The sequence below is a fragment of the Aplysia californica genome, unplaced genomic scaffold (assembly GCF_000002075.1).
Source record: "Aplysia californica isolate F4 #8 unplaced genomic scaffold, AplCal3.0 scaffold00139, whole genome shotgun sequence".
Taxonomy (NCBI): domain Eukaryota; kingdom Metazoa; phylum Mollusca; class Gastropoda; order Aplysiida; family Aplysiidae; genus Aplysia; species Aplysia californica.
The window spans coordinates 927,262-939,516 of NW_004797409.1; the positions used below are offsets into that span (position 1 = coordinate 927,262).

Sequence of the window (12,255 nt, forward strand, 5' to 3'; positions counted from 1 at the left end):
ATAAAAGTGTAATTTATTTTATTTTTAAAATTTTTTTTGTATGGTACAGTAAAGTAAAGAATTGAAATGTTATTATAACCCTCAGTTGGGCAATCAATGTGACTATAATTGCCATTTTTTCGCCTACCCTCTCAGGGACAATGACATTCTGTACTTGATTTTTCAGGTTGAAATGGGCATGAGGAATCATGAGCTGGTGCCTCCAGCTCTAGCAGCAGCAATTGCTCATCTTCCAGCCGGAGGTAGCCACAAAAAGCTGAGAGAGCTTCACAGACACAGGCTTGTGGCTTATGAGCAGGGAAACAAAAGATGTCAGTACATGTTTTCTTACTCGTTTGACAAATCTGGGATTTAAATCAAACTTTATGTTTGTTGCATTATTTTTTTATTTGGTTTTTACATTATGCGGATTGTTTAAAACTTTCATCCTGTTTGTATTGTTGGCAAGACATGATTTTTTTCATAATTGGACTACTCGTTGAGTTCATGGGAAGGATATGGTGTTTCTCAAAAAGCACATAATGTGATGTAGACTTTCAGAATTGCATTCTGTCAGTGGAAACCTGTAGTACAATATTAGTGGAAGCTTTCATGTATCTTAAGAAAAATACCATCATTTCATATTAGGGTAGAGAGTGTCGGAGCTTAACCCCGTTGTGACCTGTATGTCGTACTGCGTTCATCATTTTATTATATGTTGTAGGTTGTGTTCTGCATACTGCTTCTATTAGATGCATTTTGTAATACAAATAACAGATTCACATGCCATGCTATTTTTTTCATACAAAGAAATCTTTTCCTGTTTGAGATAGTAGAATTTATATACTAGGCCTAATTTTTATAGGCAACTGACCATTAACTCTAGTGCTACTCGTTGCCCCTAGGGATCCTAAACTGCCCGATGAAGCATGGACTTTTGAACTGACCCTGTGTCACAAAAGGGTTTAACTCACTTTCTGCTGGACTCTTTGACTCAGACCAATACACCGCCTTCCTGTTGTTGTTGTTTTTATTTTAGTCAATCTAGAGAAATTAAGGTGTAAACCCCCCCCCCCCCCCCCCCCCCCACCCCCGAAGGAAAAAAAAGAAAGAAAGATTTTAATAGCTTTACGGAAGTCGTAAGCCTGAAATCACCTCCGGTTGGGACCTCAAAAGGGAATGGTTTTTCTTCATTTTCATTAGTCCTGCCTAAGATGAACACCTGCCTTAGTAGACTCACTTTTCTCCTCAACAATGGGTGGCTGTCTTACACAGGTTCGACTGTATTTCAGAAGCTAATAATTTGCAATAGTGTAATGTTGAAATTTATGTAAAACTGGTAACGATAAAAGGTAATTACTTTCACTCCTGCGCTCAAATGCACTGCTTTGAGAGTCAAACTGCATATTATTTGCTGCAGATCACACATAGCCACTAAAACTAGCAAATCAGTTAATTTCAAGAAAATTTCAAACCCAACTGCAAAACATCGAATTATAAGTGAAAATCCCCCCAGATTTTTTCTTACTTCAAGCTCAGGGGGGGCATGCCCTCTTGAAACTCCCTGACTGGTCCAAAGCGCAGACACTACTGTGCTATTAGGCTTAGTTTGAAAAAGTTGCATTACAAACCATGGAATGTTTTCTTAATAATTAATTTGTGATGGACATGAAGTCGATATTTGTGTTCAGCGCATCAATTAATCATGTACTCGAAAATAGACACACATAGTAGTTGCTAAATGTGATACTGGAGGGAAAGTAAAAGAATACCCTGAATACAATGAACGAGAAAAAGGCAGACTCACAATAATGCCAAACAATACCTTGAGCGTGATGAAACAAGAGTAGTGAAAGAATATCATGATTTGGGGGCTCCAGTGGCTAAGTGAGTAGTGAGTTTCGACTCAAGCAATGTCAAGCAAGTGTCGGTGACACGGGGATCAGATGGGTGGTCACTGGAGTGTGTCCTTGAGCAAGACACGACAACCCTAGCTCAAATTACAGGGCGCTGCACAGTGGCGACCGACAGTGGCATTGTTTGTAAACTGTTCTGTATTTGTGTAATAGTGTGTATTTATGTATGTATTTATGCATGTATGTATTTATGTATGTACGTATTTATAATTATGTATTTATGTATGTATGTTTGCCATTGTAAAACAAAGTGCCCTTCTGGGACAAATAAAAGTGTAATTTATTTTATTTTTAAAATTTTTTTTGTATGGTACAGTAAAGTAAAGAATTGAAATGTTATTATAACCCTCAGTTGGGCAATCAATGTGACTATAATTGCCATTTTTTCGCCTACCCTCTCAGGGACAATGACATTCTGTACTTGATTTTTCAGGTTGAAATGGGCATGAGGAATCATGAGCTGGTGCCTCCAGCTCTAGCAGCAGCAATTGCTCATCTTCCAGCCGGAGGTAGCCACAAAAAGCTGAGAGAGCTTCACAGACACAGGCTTGTGGCTTATGAGCAGGGAAACAAAAGATGTCAGTACATGTTTTCTTACTCGTTTGACAAATCTGGGATTTAAATCAAACTTTATGTTTGTTGCATTATTTTTTTATTTGGTTTTTACATTATGCGGATTGTTTAAAACTTTCATCCTGTTTGTATTGTTGGCAAGACATGATTTTTTTCATAATTGGACTACTCGTTGAGTTCATGGGAAGGATATGGTGTTTCTCAAAAAGCACATAATGTGATGTAGACTTTCAGAATTGCATTCTGTCAGTGGAAACCTGTAGTACAATATTAGTGGAAGCTTTCATGTATCTTAAGAAAAATACCATCATTTCATATTAGGGTAGAGAGTGTCGGAGCTTAACCCCGTTGTGACCTGTATGTCGTACTGCGTTCATCATTTTATTATATGTTGTAGGTTGTGTTCTGCATACTGCTTCTATTAGATGCATTTTGTAATACAAATAACAGATTCACATGCCATGCTATTTTTTTCATACAAAGAAATCTTTTCCTGTTTGAGATAGTAGAATTTATATACTAGGCCTAATTTTTATAGGCAACTGACCATTAACTCTAGTGCTACTCGTTGCCCCTAGGGATCCTAAACTGCCCGATGAAGCATGGACTTTTGAACTGACCCTGTGTCACAAAAGGGTTTAACTCACTTTCTGCTGGACTCTTTGACTCAGACCAATACACCGCCTTCCTGTTGTTGTTGTTTTTATTTTAGTCAATCTAGAGAAATTAAGGTGTAAACCCCCCCCCCCCCCCCGGTAGTGCTACAGACTGAAGTAGTACATTATAAGGCCATTCCCAAGGGGGGGGGGGGATATTAACTTGTTCTTTTATGCACAGTAGAATTGTAAATGGGCTGATTTAACAATGTCATGCTCTTACTGTGCCGGAACAACATAGGGGGAACTGCTGCTTTTTCTTTCCTCATCCTTACTATCATCATTTTTCCTCTACTTCTTTTGTATGTTTGTCACTTTCCTTTCTTGTGAACTGCTATTTCTGAGGTGCCTCGATAGTCGAAGCAGACTTTTTGTGCTGTTACGGCTAGAGAGGTGAACAGAGTAAGCCTGATTCCTTGTTTGGTCTTCTCTGTTGACACTGTTGACATCCACCCCTAAGCGCTCATATGACCTTATGCAGTTGCGAGGGCAGTAAATCCTTACTAAAGCGAAAAACAATACTGTAAACTACTCTGTTACTATTAATGTTAGAATACTGAAATTCAGCCAGACTCAGTAGATGATGATGATGATCTTTGCTTTACAGAACAAAATTTTAACTGTGGCTGTGTAAGTGTCGTATATTAATGCATTCTTCTCTCTTGCAAAAATAGTTTTTGAACTTGAATGGATTTTTTTTTCTTTTGAAAATGCAAGTGGGCTACATTTAGCACTAGGAAGTTAATATATAAATGTCACCCTACTTGAGATTTTGCTGTTATTTCAGACAGTGGCTATCGCCTGACAAATGCTGGTTATGATTACCTTGCCTTGAAAGTGCTTGTGGAGAGAGATGTGGTATCATCTGTTGGCAACCAGATTGGAGTGGGAAAGGAGTCAGGTTGGTATTTGTTTTCTTCTTTTCACTTCATTTTTCTGACAGAAATGTTTATATCACTAAATACAGTAAGAAATGTTACTTATTTAGATTTTAATCTGCAAACTGTGGGCTGGCCGCTATTGGTCCGTCGGACCCCTCTCTGTGGTATGCCAGCTGATTGACCAGCTGTAAATAGGGGCATACAATAAGTAAGTAAAAATAGCCTTAAATCTGCATTCAACCATTGTGTGTATAGGTTCTACTAAAGAGTAGACAAGAAGCTTTTTGCTCAGTCATTTTTTGCACTTTTTCCTTTGTTTTGGAAGCAGTATTTTGTTGTTGGATGTTGCTGCCACAATGGTCAACCGTCAGTTGCCATACTTGACTAAATAAATGAATCAAAGTCTATGCCTGGACCTTCGGTGAGATTTCATGATTTGTAATAAATATTGAACAATATTTTTGAAAATATTTTTGATAATTATAAGTGATTCCAATGATGATTCATGCATGGCCTTGGAAGTGACGATTCAGGTTATGATGTTGATAGTTGAATGAGAGATCTAGACCAAGACAGTGTAACGTTTTTTAAATTGCCTCTATAACGACTTATCGCGTTGTGCACTGCAGTCTTTTCAAATCTGCATTGTCAAATTTTTACTTCTCAGCGTGTAAATAATTATTTATGATTATTATTATAATCATAACTAAGACTTTTTTTTACCAAAAGTACAACAAAACCCATAAATTTTCTGAGTGCCTATAAAATTTCCTACTACTCTTTTGACATTATAAATACAGTTTATATTAGTTTTCAAACATTTAAGGGCAGAAAATGATTTTGATTGTTTCAGACTTTCTAATTCTTATTTAAGGTCATTGAACTATGTAAATATTGACAAACCCATCCAATTCCTTTCTGATAATGTATAGTTTTAGGGGCCTCCCTCTGACAGTTCTGCAGTTATTCTATTATCAATAATGCGAAGTCATTTATAACAGCACATTATGGCAGGTTTGTTAGCATAGTTGAAGGGTTAATGAAGTTCTGTTCTTAACTGAGTTCATCATTAGCACAGCAAAATATGCCTGCTTTATGTTGTGTTTTGTGTGAAAATAATTGTTCTATAATTGAGTTTTAACTTTCACTGAAATATTATTCTTTTACATGATCACATTTCAGATGTCTACATAGTTGCCGATGATGATGAGAAGCAGTATGCATTGAAATTTCACAGGTGTGTATGTGGCTTCAAATGTGCTGTGTAAAAGGGATGGAGTTCAAATTGGCACCACTCATGGAAGATTCTTTCTCTCGAGGGCCTAAAATAATGTAGCATCTGTGTTTGTTGCCATTTTTTCGTCCAAAAGTTGCCTAAAGTTGCCACAAAAAGTGAAAAAAATGACAAAAAAGTTACCATTATTTTTCAAGGTTTCAACTCTCTGTGACGACTTATATAACAATATGTTGATAGAGGTAACCGTCTAAAGCATCGGAATTTCTTGTGCTTCGTTTTAAGCTCCGAAATATCATTTGTAGTCTCCCAGCGTGAAAAATAAAGGTTTCACGACAGAATGAAATCAAAATTAGAACAGCACGCATAAAGAACCTAAAAAATTAACAAATTATGGGGCATGTCCACTTATCCGAAGATTGGCTGTTTTAACCCTAAACGTGTGTAATTCAAGAAAAAGTAGGCCTACAAGATATTACCTGTAAATTATGGAATCACACACAATTGGGGCGTGTCAGTATTCGGTTTTGGTGGAGACACGCTCTAACATAACACATTTATATTTTTAAAAGGGAAGGAACAGCATCAAATTAAATGACATTACGCTGTACCAACACAAAAAAAAGGAAGACAATTCATCAGAACAATTTTTAGAAAAATTAACACATCGACAAATTAAAACAAAACAAAGAGGGAAAAATAAAGACCAACAGCAATATAAATAGTATGTAATGTAATGTACTTATATTCTCCGGTGGAAAATTGATACACATGGACATCTTAAAACTTATCAAAATACATGTCTAATATGTTATGAAGTAGCTTTGTTGTTTTGTCTTTTTTGAAAAATACTAAAATGGCGGCCACTACAAACGCAGATGCTAGAATAATAAGCCTAAAATAATCGTCATTGAAGATTCCCTGAAAAAAGAATTTCAAATTGCAGTAGGTAATTTTCTGGTTGAGAGCAGATTGGCCTTTGATATTTGTCACAAATGTTAACCCTTTGGCTGCTGAATTCTTCCCTGCATTAGTCTTCTTGAATGCTGAATTAAACTGGAACTTCAGAGAGAGAACCTTTATTTCCTTCATAACTTTCTTATTCTTCTAAATTTTATATGAGTGTAAAAGTAAAAGTTGTAGTAAATTAGATGAAGTATATTCATGAACATGTAAAGAATTTTTTTAAAAATCTGGTTTTGCGTAGGACCCTCAGTCAGGCCAGGAATGTCAAACAGTTGATTTTCCCTACTCCAACCCTGGGTTTCATTCAGTGTATCGCGACCAATGGTTGTGGCCTGCACCGAAATGGTTAAATCCCAACTTGCACAAAAAAAGTCCAGAATTGTCTTGTCTACCACCTGATAATACTAGTTGGGTGGGGGTTTCATTATTTTCTTAAGCGAAATTTGTTGGGGGTTTTTTTTTTGCCTCTCCATCTTTTTGTGCAAGATAAATATTGGTGTTTCTTGAGAGTGATGTGCGTAACTGAAATTATAGTGCAAGTAATGCCAGTAAAGGAAAAACACGGGACGAAGTAACCCGAATCAGCATCTACTAATCTAGTCTCATTCAGCTTGTCTCCCTCTCCGACTGATAATACAGTCGAACCTGTGTAAGACGGCCACCCATTGTCAAGGAGAAAAGTGGCCGTCTTAGGCAGGACTGATCAAGATGAAGAAAACTAACCATTCCTTTCTGAGGTCCCAACTGAAAGTACAGTCAAACCTGTGTAAGACGGTCACCCATGGTCAAGGAGAAAAGTGGCCGTATAAGACAGGTGGCCGTCTTAGGCAGGACTGATCAAGATGAAGAAAACAAACCATTCCCATCTGAAGTCCCAATCGAAAGTAGCCGCATTGTTGTTTTTGTTGTTGGTGGTGGTGGTGGTTTGTATTTTTTTGGTAATTTTTATTTTGTTCCTGATTTTGCACAAGGGTGACAATAAAACGAAATGTATCAGACGAGGAAGACCGAGTGTCATGTTAAAACAAACACACGGGTCGCCACCACTCGGAGAACGAGCGACGCTTCTGTCACAAGTTCATGTTGACGTCCATTACTACTTTGTTACAGACTGTGTAAACAGTGACCACTCATCTCACTTACGATTTGTGCATGAGTTCTGGGCGGGGCTTATGGGTAACGAGGGATCACGCTTACCTCACCAGCAGTTGAAAATTGGTAGCTATTGGTCAACAGTGAGAGGGGCCTACACAACATGATGGGTTGGTGGAGGGACTACCTAACAACAACGACGGGTGATTGAATTGTGACGGTTCGCCCACAACGCCTGGGGCCAATGCACAATTTATGACAAAATGTAATGGCGTCACTAAGGTGGTCGTCAAAGACAGGTGTTATTGTTAGGTGTGATAGGGGTTGTGTGTTAAAATATGGGGGCTGTGGCCGCATTGGACAGGTGCCCGTTTTACACAGCTAAATTATAGAGTAAAAACGCAAGGGGGGAAATGGAAAGTGGCCGTTTGTACAGGTGGCCGTCAGGGCAGGTTTTACTGTAGCCGCATTGTTGTTGTTGTTTTCTTTGGAGGTGGGTTCTTTTGTGTCTGCTTTTGTGCAAGGGTGACTATAAAACGAAATGGACCGAGTGCTATGGTAAATCAAACACACTGGTCGCCACCACTCTGAGAACGAGCGACACTTCTGTCACAAGTTCATGTTGACGTCCATTGTTACTTTGTTACAGACTGGGTAAACAGTAACCACTCATCTCACTTACGATTTTTGTATGAGTTCTGGGCGGGGCTTATAGGTTATGAGGGATCTCACGCTTACCTCACCAGCAGCTGAAAATTTGTTACCTATTGGTCAACAGTTGTAGGGGCCTACGCAACATGATCGGTTGGAGGGACTACCTCACAATAACGACAGTTGATTGGATTATGATGGCTCGCCCACAACACCAGGGGCCAATGCATGATTTATGACAAAATGTAATGGCGTCACTAAGGTGGTCGTCAAAGACAGGTGTTATTGTTAGGTGTGATAGGGGTTGTGTGTTAAAATATGGGGGCCGCGTTGGACAGGTGCCCGTTTTACACAGTTAAATTATATAGAAAAAATGCAAGGGGGGAAATGGAAAGTGGCCGTTTGTACAGATGGCTGTCAGGGCAGGTTCGGCTGTATTTCAGTGGAAGCAGTAGTAGGATTTCAGTCGTAGCTTTTAACAATAAGAAGCCATGTAGAAATCTTTTTTATAGGTTCTTGTGTGGTCTGTTTCTTGTTTCTCCCTTTTCTTGTTTCTGTTGCCTACCTTTCTATTGCTGAAATGTGACTGTGTTACTCCAACTCAATCCTTCTCAGTCATTTCAGCGAAATTCCCAATAATTTGCTTTTTCAGACTTGGTCGCACTTGCTTTCGGCAAATAAAAAACAAAAGAGACTACTTGAAGTACAGAAAGTCCGCTTCATGGCTCTATCTGGGAAGGTTGGCAGCAGCAAAGGAATTTGCTTTCATGAAGGTACTTTACTTTATTTGCTTAAAGAAACAACCTCTGTTTATTATGTTGTATTATGTGAGATGATACAGTTTTTCTACTTCATTAAAATATTTATTGTGAGAGTGTTCATAGAAATACTGAACCAATTTTTAAAATATATGAGGTGTGCTGACAAAATAAGTTACTTCTCGGGTTTTAGCCTTATGGAAATTGATACACCGACTCAACAATTTGTATGTATGGAATAACAAAAGACACGGTAGACTTGAACAAATAGCATCAACTGAAAATCCATAAATCTGACCCCAGTGTTCATTTTTGGCCGATATCTCCATTCTCTGATGCTGAATGTGTGTAGATGGTCACACTTTTTTTTTGGTTGCAAGTTTTTAAAGATTAGGTGCGAGCTTCATAATGCCGTTTTGAGGACAGGTCTGAAACAAATTTTTTAAATTGTGCCAAATTCACTATTGTTCAAGTCGGTGCATTATATCAGTTAAAATCATTCCTTTGCCCTGAGGCCCTTTGTGAAACTGAAATCATGGATCTTTTTTACTACCCGGATACCTGGAGGTGTCATCTCTGGTTCAGGCGTTGACGTGTAATGACCCTCCATCTTTCACGGTCACGAGCTGCCGTTGCACATTCTGGGATATATGTCACGATGCTGGGGAATCGGGCGCTTGTCAGTTTTTGGGCCTGTGGAGTTATTGGTATCATCTGAAAACTGATTTATTTGCCTTGCTTTCAATGAAATGAATATCCATCTATCTTGAATAGAACAAGATATTTGCGATTGAAGGAAGTAAGGTCGCCTAGTTTTAGTGGTGAAATTAGCGAGAAAATTGCCACCAAAGTTCGGTAAATCCAATAACTAAATAGTCCTTGAAAACTGAAAAATAACATATTTTGTGCCTTTAATCAATGTGTTTCAGTAAAAATCATATGGAAATGTGTATTGGTATGGCCATGGACATAAAAGAGGTTGAGCCAAAAAATAAAAATTCGATAAAAATGTCCAAACTGTCAGAAAAATGCCTGTTTCTCCGATTCCCATATTTTAACGAGCGCCTGATTTCACCCCATTGTCTCTCATGTAGTAACTGTATTCTCTTCTGGTGTAATACTTAAACATTTTGATTGCATTTTATGACATATGTAATTTTAAAAATTATTTTTCAGGCTCTGTATGACAGGAAATTCCCAGTTCCTCAACCAGTGGAGGTGAACCGCCATGCTGTTGTCATGGAACTTCTGAGTGGGCATCCCATGTAAGTGGTTCTAAAATTATTACTGACATTGGTTCTTTCACAAAATTGATTTTCTTTTGTTCGTAGCCTTTATGTGAAATTTGCCCAATGTAATGTTCTGCCGGGCACAGATAACTGAAACACGTCAGGCCGCATCGGCAAATGTGTTTTGCACATCCATAATTCGGGGAGACCAATATGTGGAAAAATGAAAGAGATGTCATGTCAGCCGGGGAATGGCAAATTGTACGAGCTGTCCGTGATTTCGAGTTATCTGTGCCTGACTGCATGTTCATACCCTAACTGTTCCAAAATTTGTGTGCAGCTATGTTGCAGTTAAAGAATTGTCAGCAATACCTTCTGGAAATGAGTGTGTGGTAATGGGAATTACTGGAAAAAAGATGAGTTTATTTCCTTAGCTTGAGAGTCCATGGAAACTGAAAAATAAAATTTTGTGCATTTAATCAATGTTTTTCAGTAAAATTCACACGGAAGTGTGTTTTTATATGGACATAAAAGAGGTTGAGCCAAAAAGTAAAAATTCGATAAAAATTTTCTAACTTGCAGAAAAGTGCCTGTTTCTCTGATTTCTGTAATTTGACGAGCGCCTGATTTCACCACGCTGCCTCAGAAATGTAGACTGACTTTCAAAACTTTATTTTGTTTAATGCCTGGAAATTATCATATCATGCAAACTGTATTTATGGAACTTTCCATTTGTTCAGGTGTCAAGTCAATGAATTGAGTGATCCTGCCACAGTGTACAATGAGTGCATGGAAATCCTTGTCCGACTTGGGAACCATGGGGTCATTCATGGAGACTTCAACGAGTTCAATCTGATGCTTGATGCCGACGACAGAGTCACGATGATTGACTTTCCTCAAATGATTTCCACATCGCATCCAAATGCTGAAATGTAAGGAGCCTTAACAGAATTTTTGTTGGAGACTCAAATACACGTAAAGGACTTGTATTTTCAGCATTAGATTAAAAACAAAGTGCATGACAATTTCTCAATTAAGTATTCAGCCTCTGGTTTCAAAATGTTATTAAAAAATTGTTAGAAAAGATCATTAACAAAACTTTCAGATACAGTGCTCAAGATGAAAACAATTTTTAAAGAAATCACTGGGCGATGTCCACATTCCTATTGCATGTTGTTCCAGACACTTCCATCTTTCATTTGCATTTTGTTCTATCATAGCCTTCAGTTTGCTGAATGATTCAACGTTTTGAAAGTTGTTACCACTTTCTTGCTCTGTGAGAACTTTTATGATCTGTCTCAAAATGTAAGGGTCTCCGGGATTTCCATAGCTACATGGAAAAGTTTAACAGTTGACATACTGTTGGGTACTTCAGCCTGTCACCTATGTGTGTCATTGTCTCTGTTTTGTTATTTTGTGAGCTTGTAACTTGATGTCGCTTTGATGTCTTGTCCTTGAAATCAGATATTTTGTCTCTCTTTGTTCTTTTAAAATTTCCTCTAGTTTTTTTGTTGTTTTTTTACTTGAACAGGACAATTGTTATTTGATTTTCACTTTGTTGTGTTTGACAGGTACTTTGACAGGGATGTAGAGTGTATCAGAACCTTCTTTGCCAAACGTTACAACTATGAGAGTGAACTGTTTCCTACGTTTTCTGATCTGAGGTAAGGTTTGTTGAGAGTAAATAGCAGTTGTCACAGTTATGTGGGTGGTGATTAAAATTACTCTTTTTACAACAAAAAAATGCAATAAGTACATAAAATAACTATAGTTATCCTGACTACTTTTGTCTTCCCCTTTCCTGTCCCCCCATTCTGTTTGTTGTCTTTCCTGCAGTTTTAGTTGCTGTCCAGGCAGTTTCAATTTTGGGAGGTGGGTGAGTGGTAAGGAGGCGTTGTTGCACAAAACTGCATTACTTGAGACTGGATTAGGTTGCAAATTAATACATGTGAAGACATTATTCTGGAGTTCCCTTTAGCTTTTGAACGAAAAGATATATTAAGAATTGACTTGCTTAATTTACACTTTTGTGACTAGTGAAAGCAAATTGGTTATCAAATTGATAGATTATTATTGATTGTTCCAAGTAGATGAATCTGTTCTCTCCTTTTGGTATATGAATTCGTGGCTTGTTTTGATAGTCGCAATGGTAATAATAATGAATCACGTATTATATATATATAGACCTGCATGTTTGCCGACAATCGTCTGAAATCCGACAATCGCGACCCGACCCGCGAGGCGGCCGAAGCCATCGCTAGGCCCACCTGTATCAGTCAATGTGCGTAGTGCGAGGCCTGGCCGACTGCCAGCGCCCCCT

The 12,255-nt window shown here is 38.1% G+C and overlaps 1 protein-coding gene across 2 annotated transcripts in view; it reads left to right on the forward strand.

Annotated features, from left to right (window-relative positions):
• Nucleotides 1-12,255, forward strand: part of LOC101847255 (serine/threonine-protein kinase RIO2) — a 20,508-nt gene that overhangs the window by 4,407 nt on the left and 3,846 nt on the right. Inside the window, exons 2-8 of one of the 2 annotated variants that reach the window (XM_005096845.3) lie at nucleotides 167-311; nucleotides 3,912-4,025; nucleotides 5,188-5,242; nucleotides 8,601-8,721; nucleotides 9,883-9,971; nucleotides 10,676-10,867; nucleotides 11,507-11,599. In XM_005096845.3, coding sequence (XP_005096902.1) covers nucleotides 167-311; nucleotides 3,912-4,025; nucleotides 5,188-5,242; nucleotides 8,601-8,721; nucleotides 9,883-9,971; nucleotides 10,676-10,867; nucleotides 11,507-11,599 — 809 coding nt within the window. Of the gene's footprint in view, nucleotides 1-166; nucleotides 312-2,325; nucleotides 2,474-3,911; nucleotides 4,026-5,187; nucleotides 5,243-8,600; nucleotides 8,722-9,882; nucleotides 9,972-10,675; nucleotides 10,868-11,506; nucleotides 11,600-12,255 lie in introns of those variants that run through there. The other variant, XM_013081648.2, reaches the window with a different exon arrangement.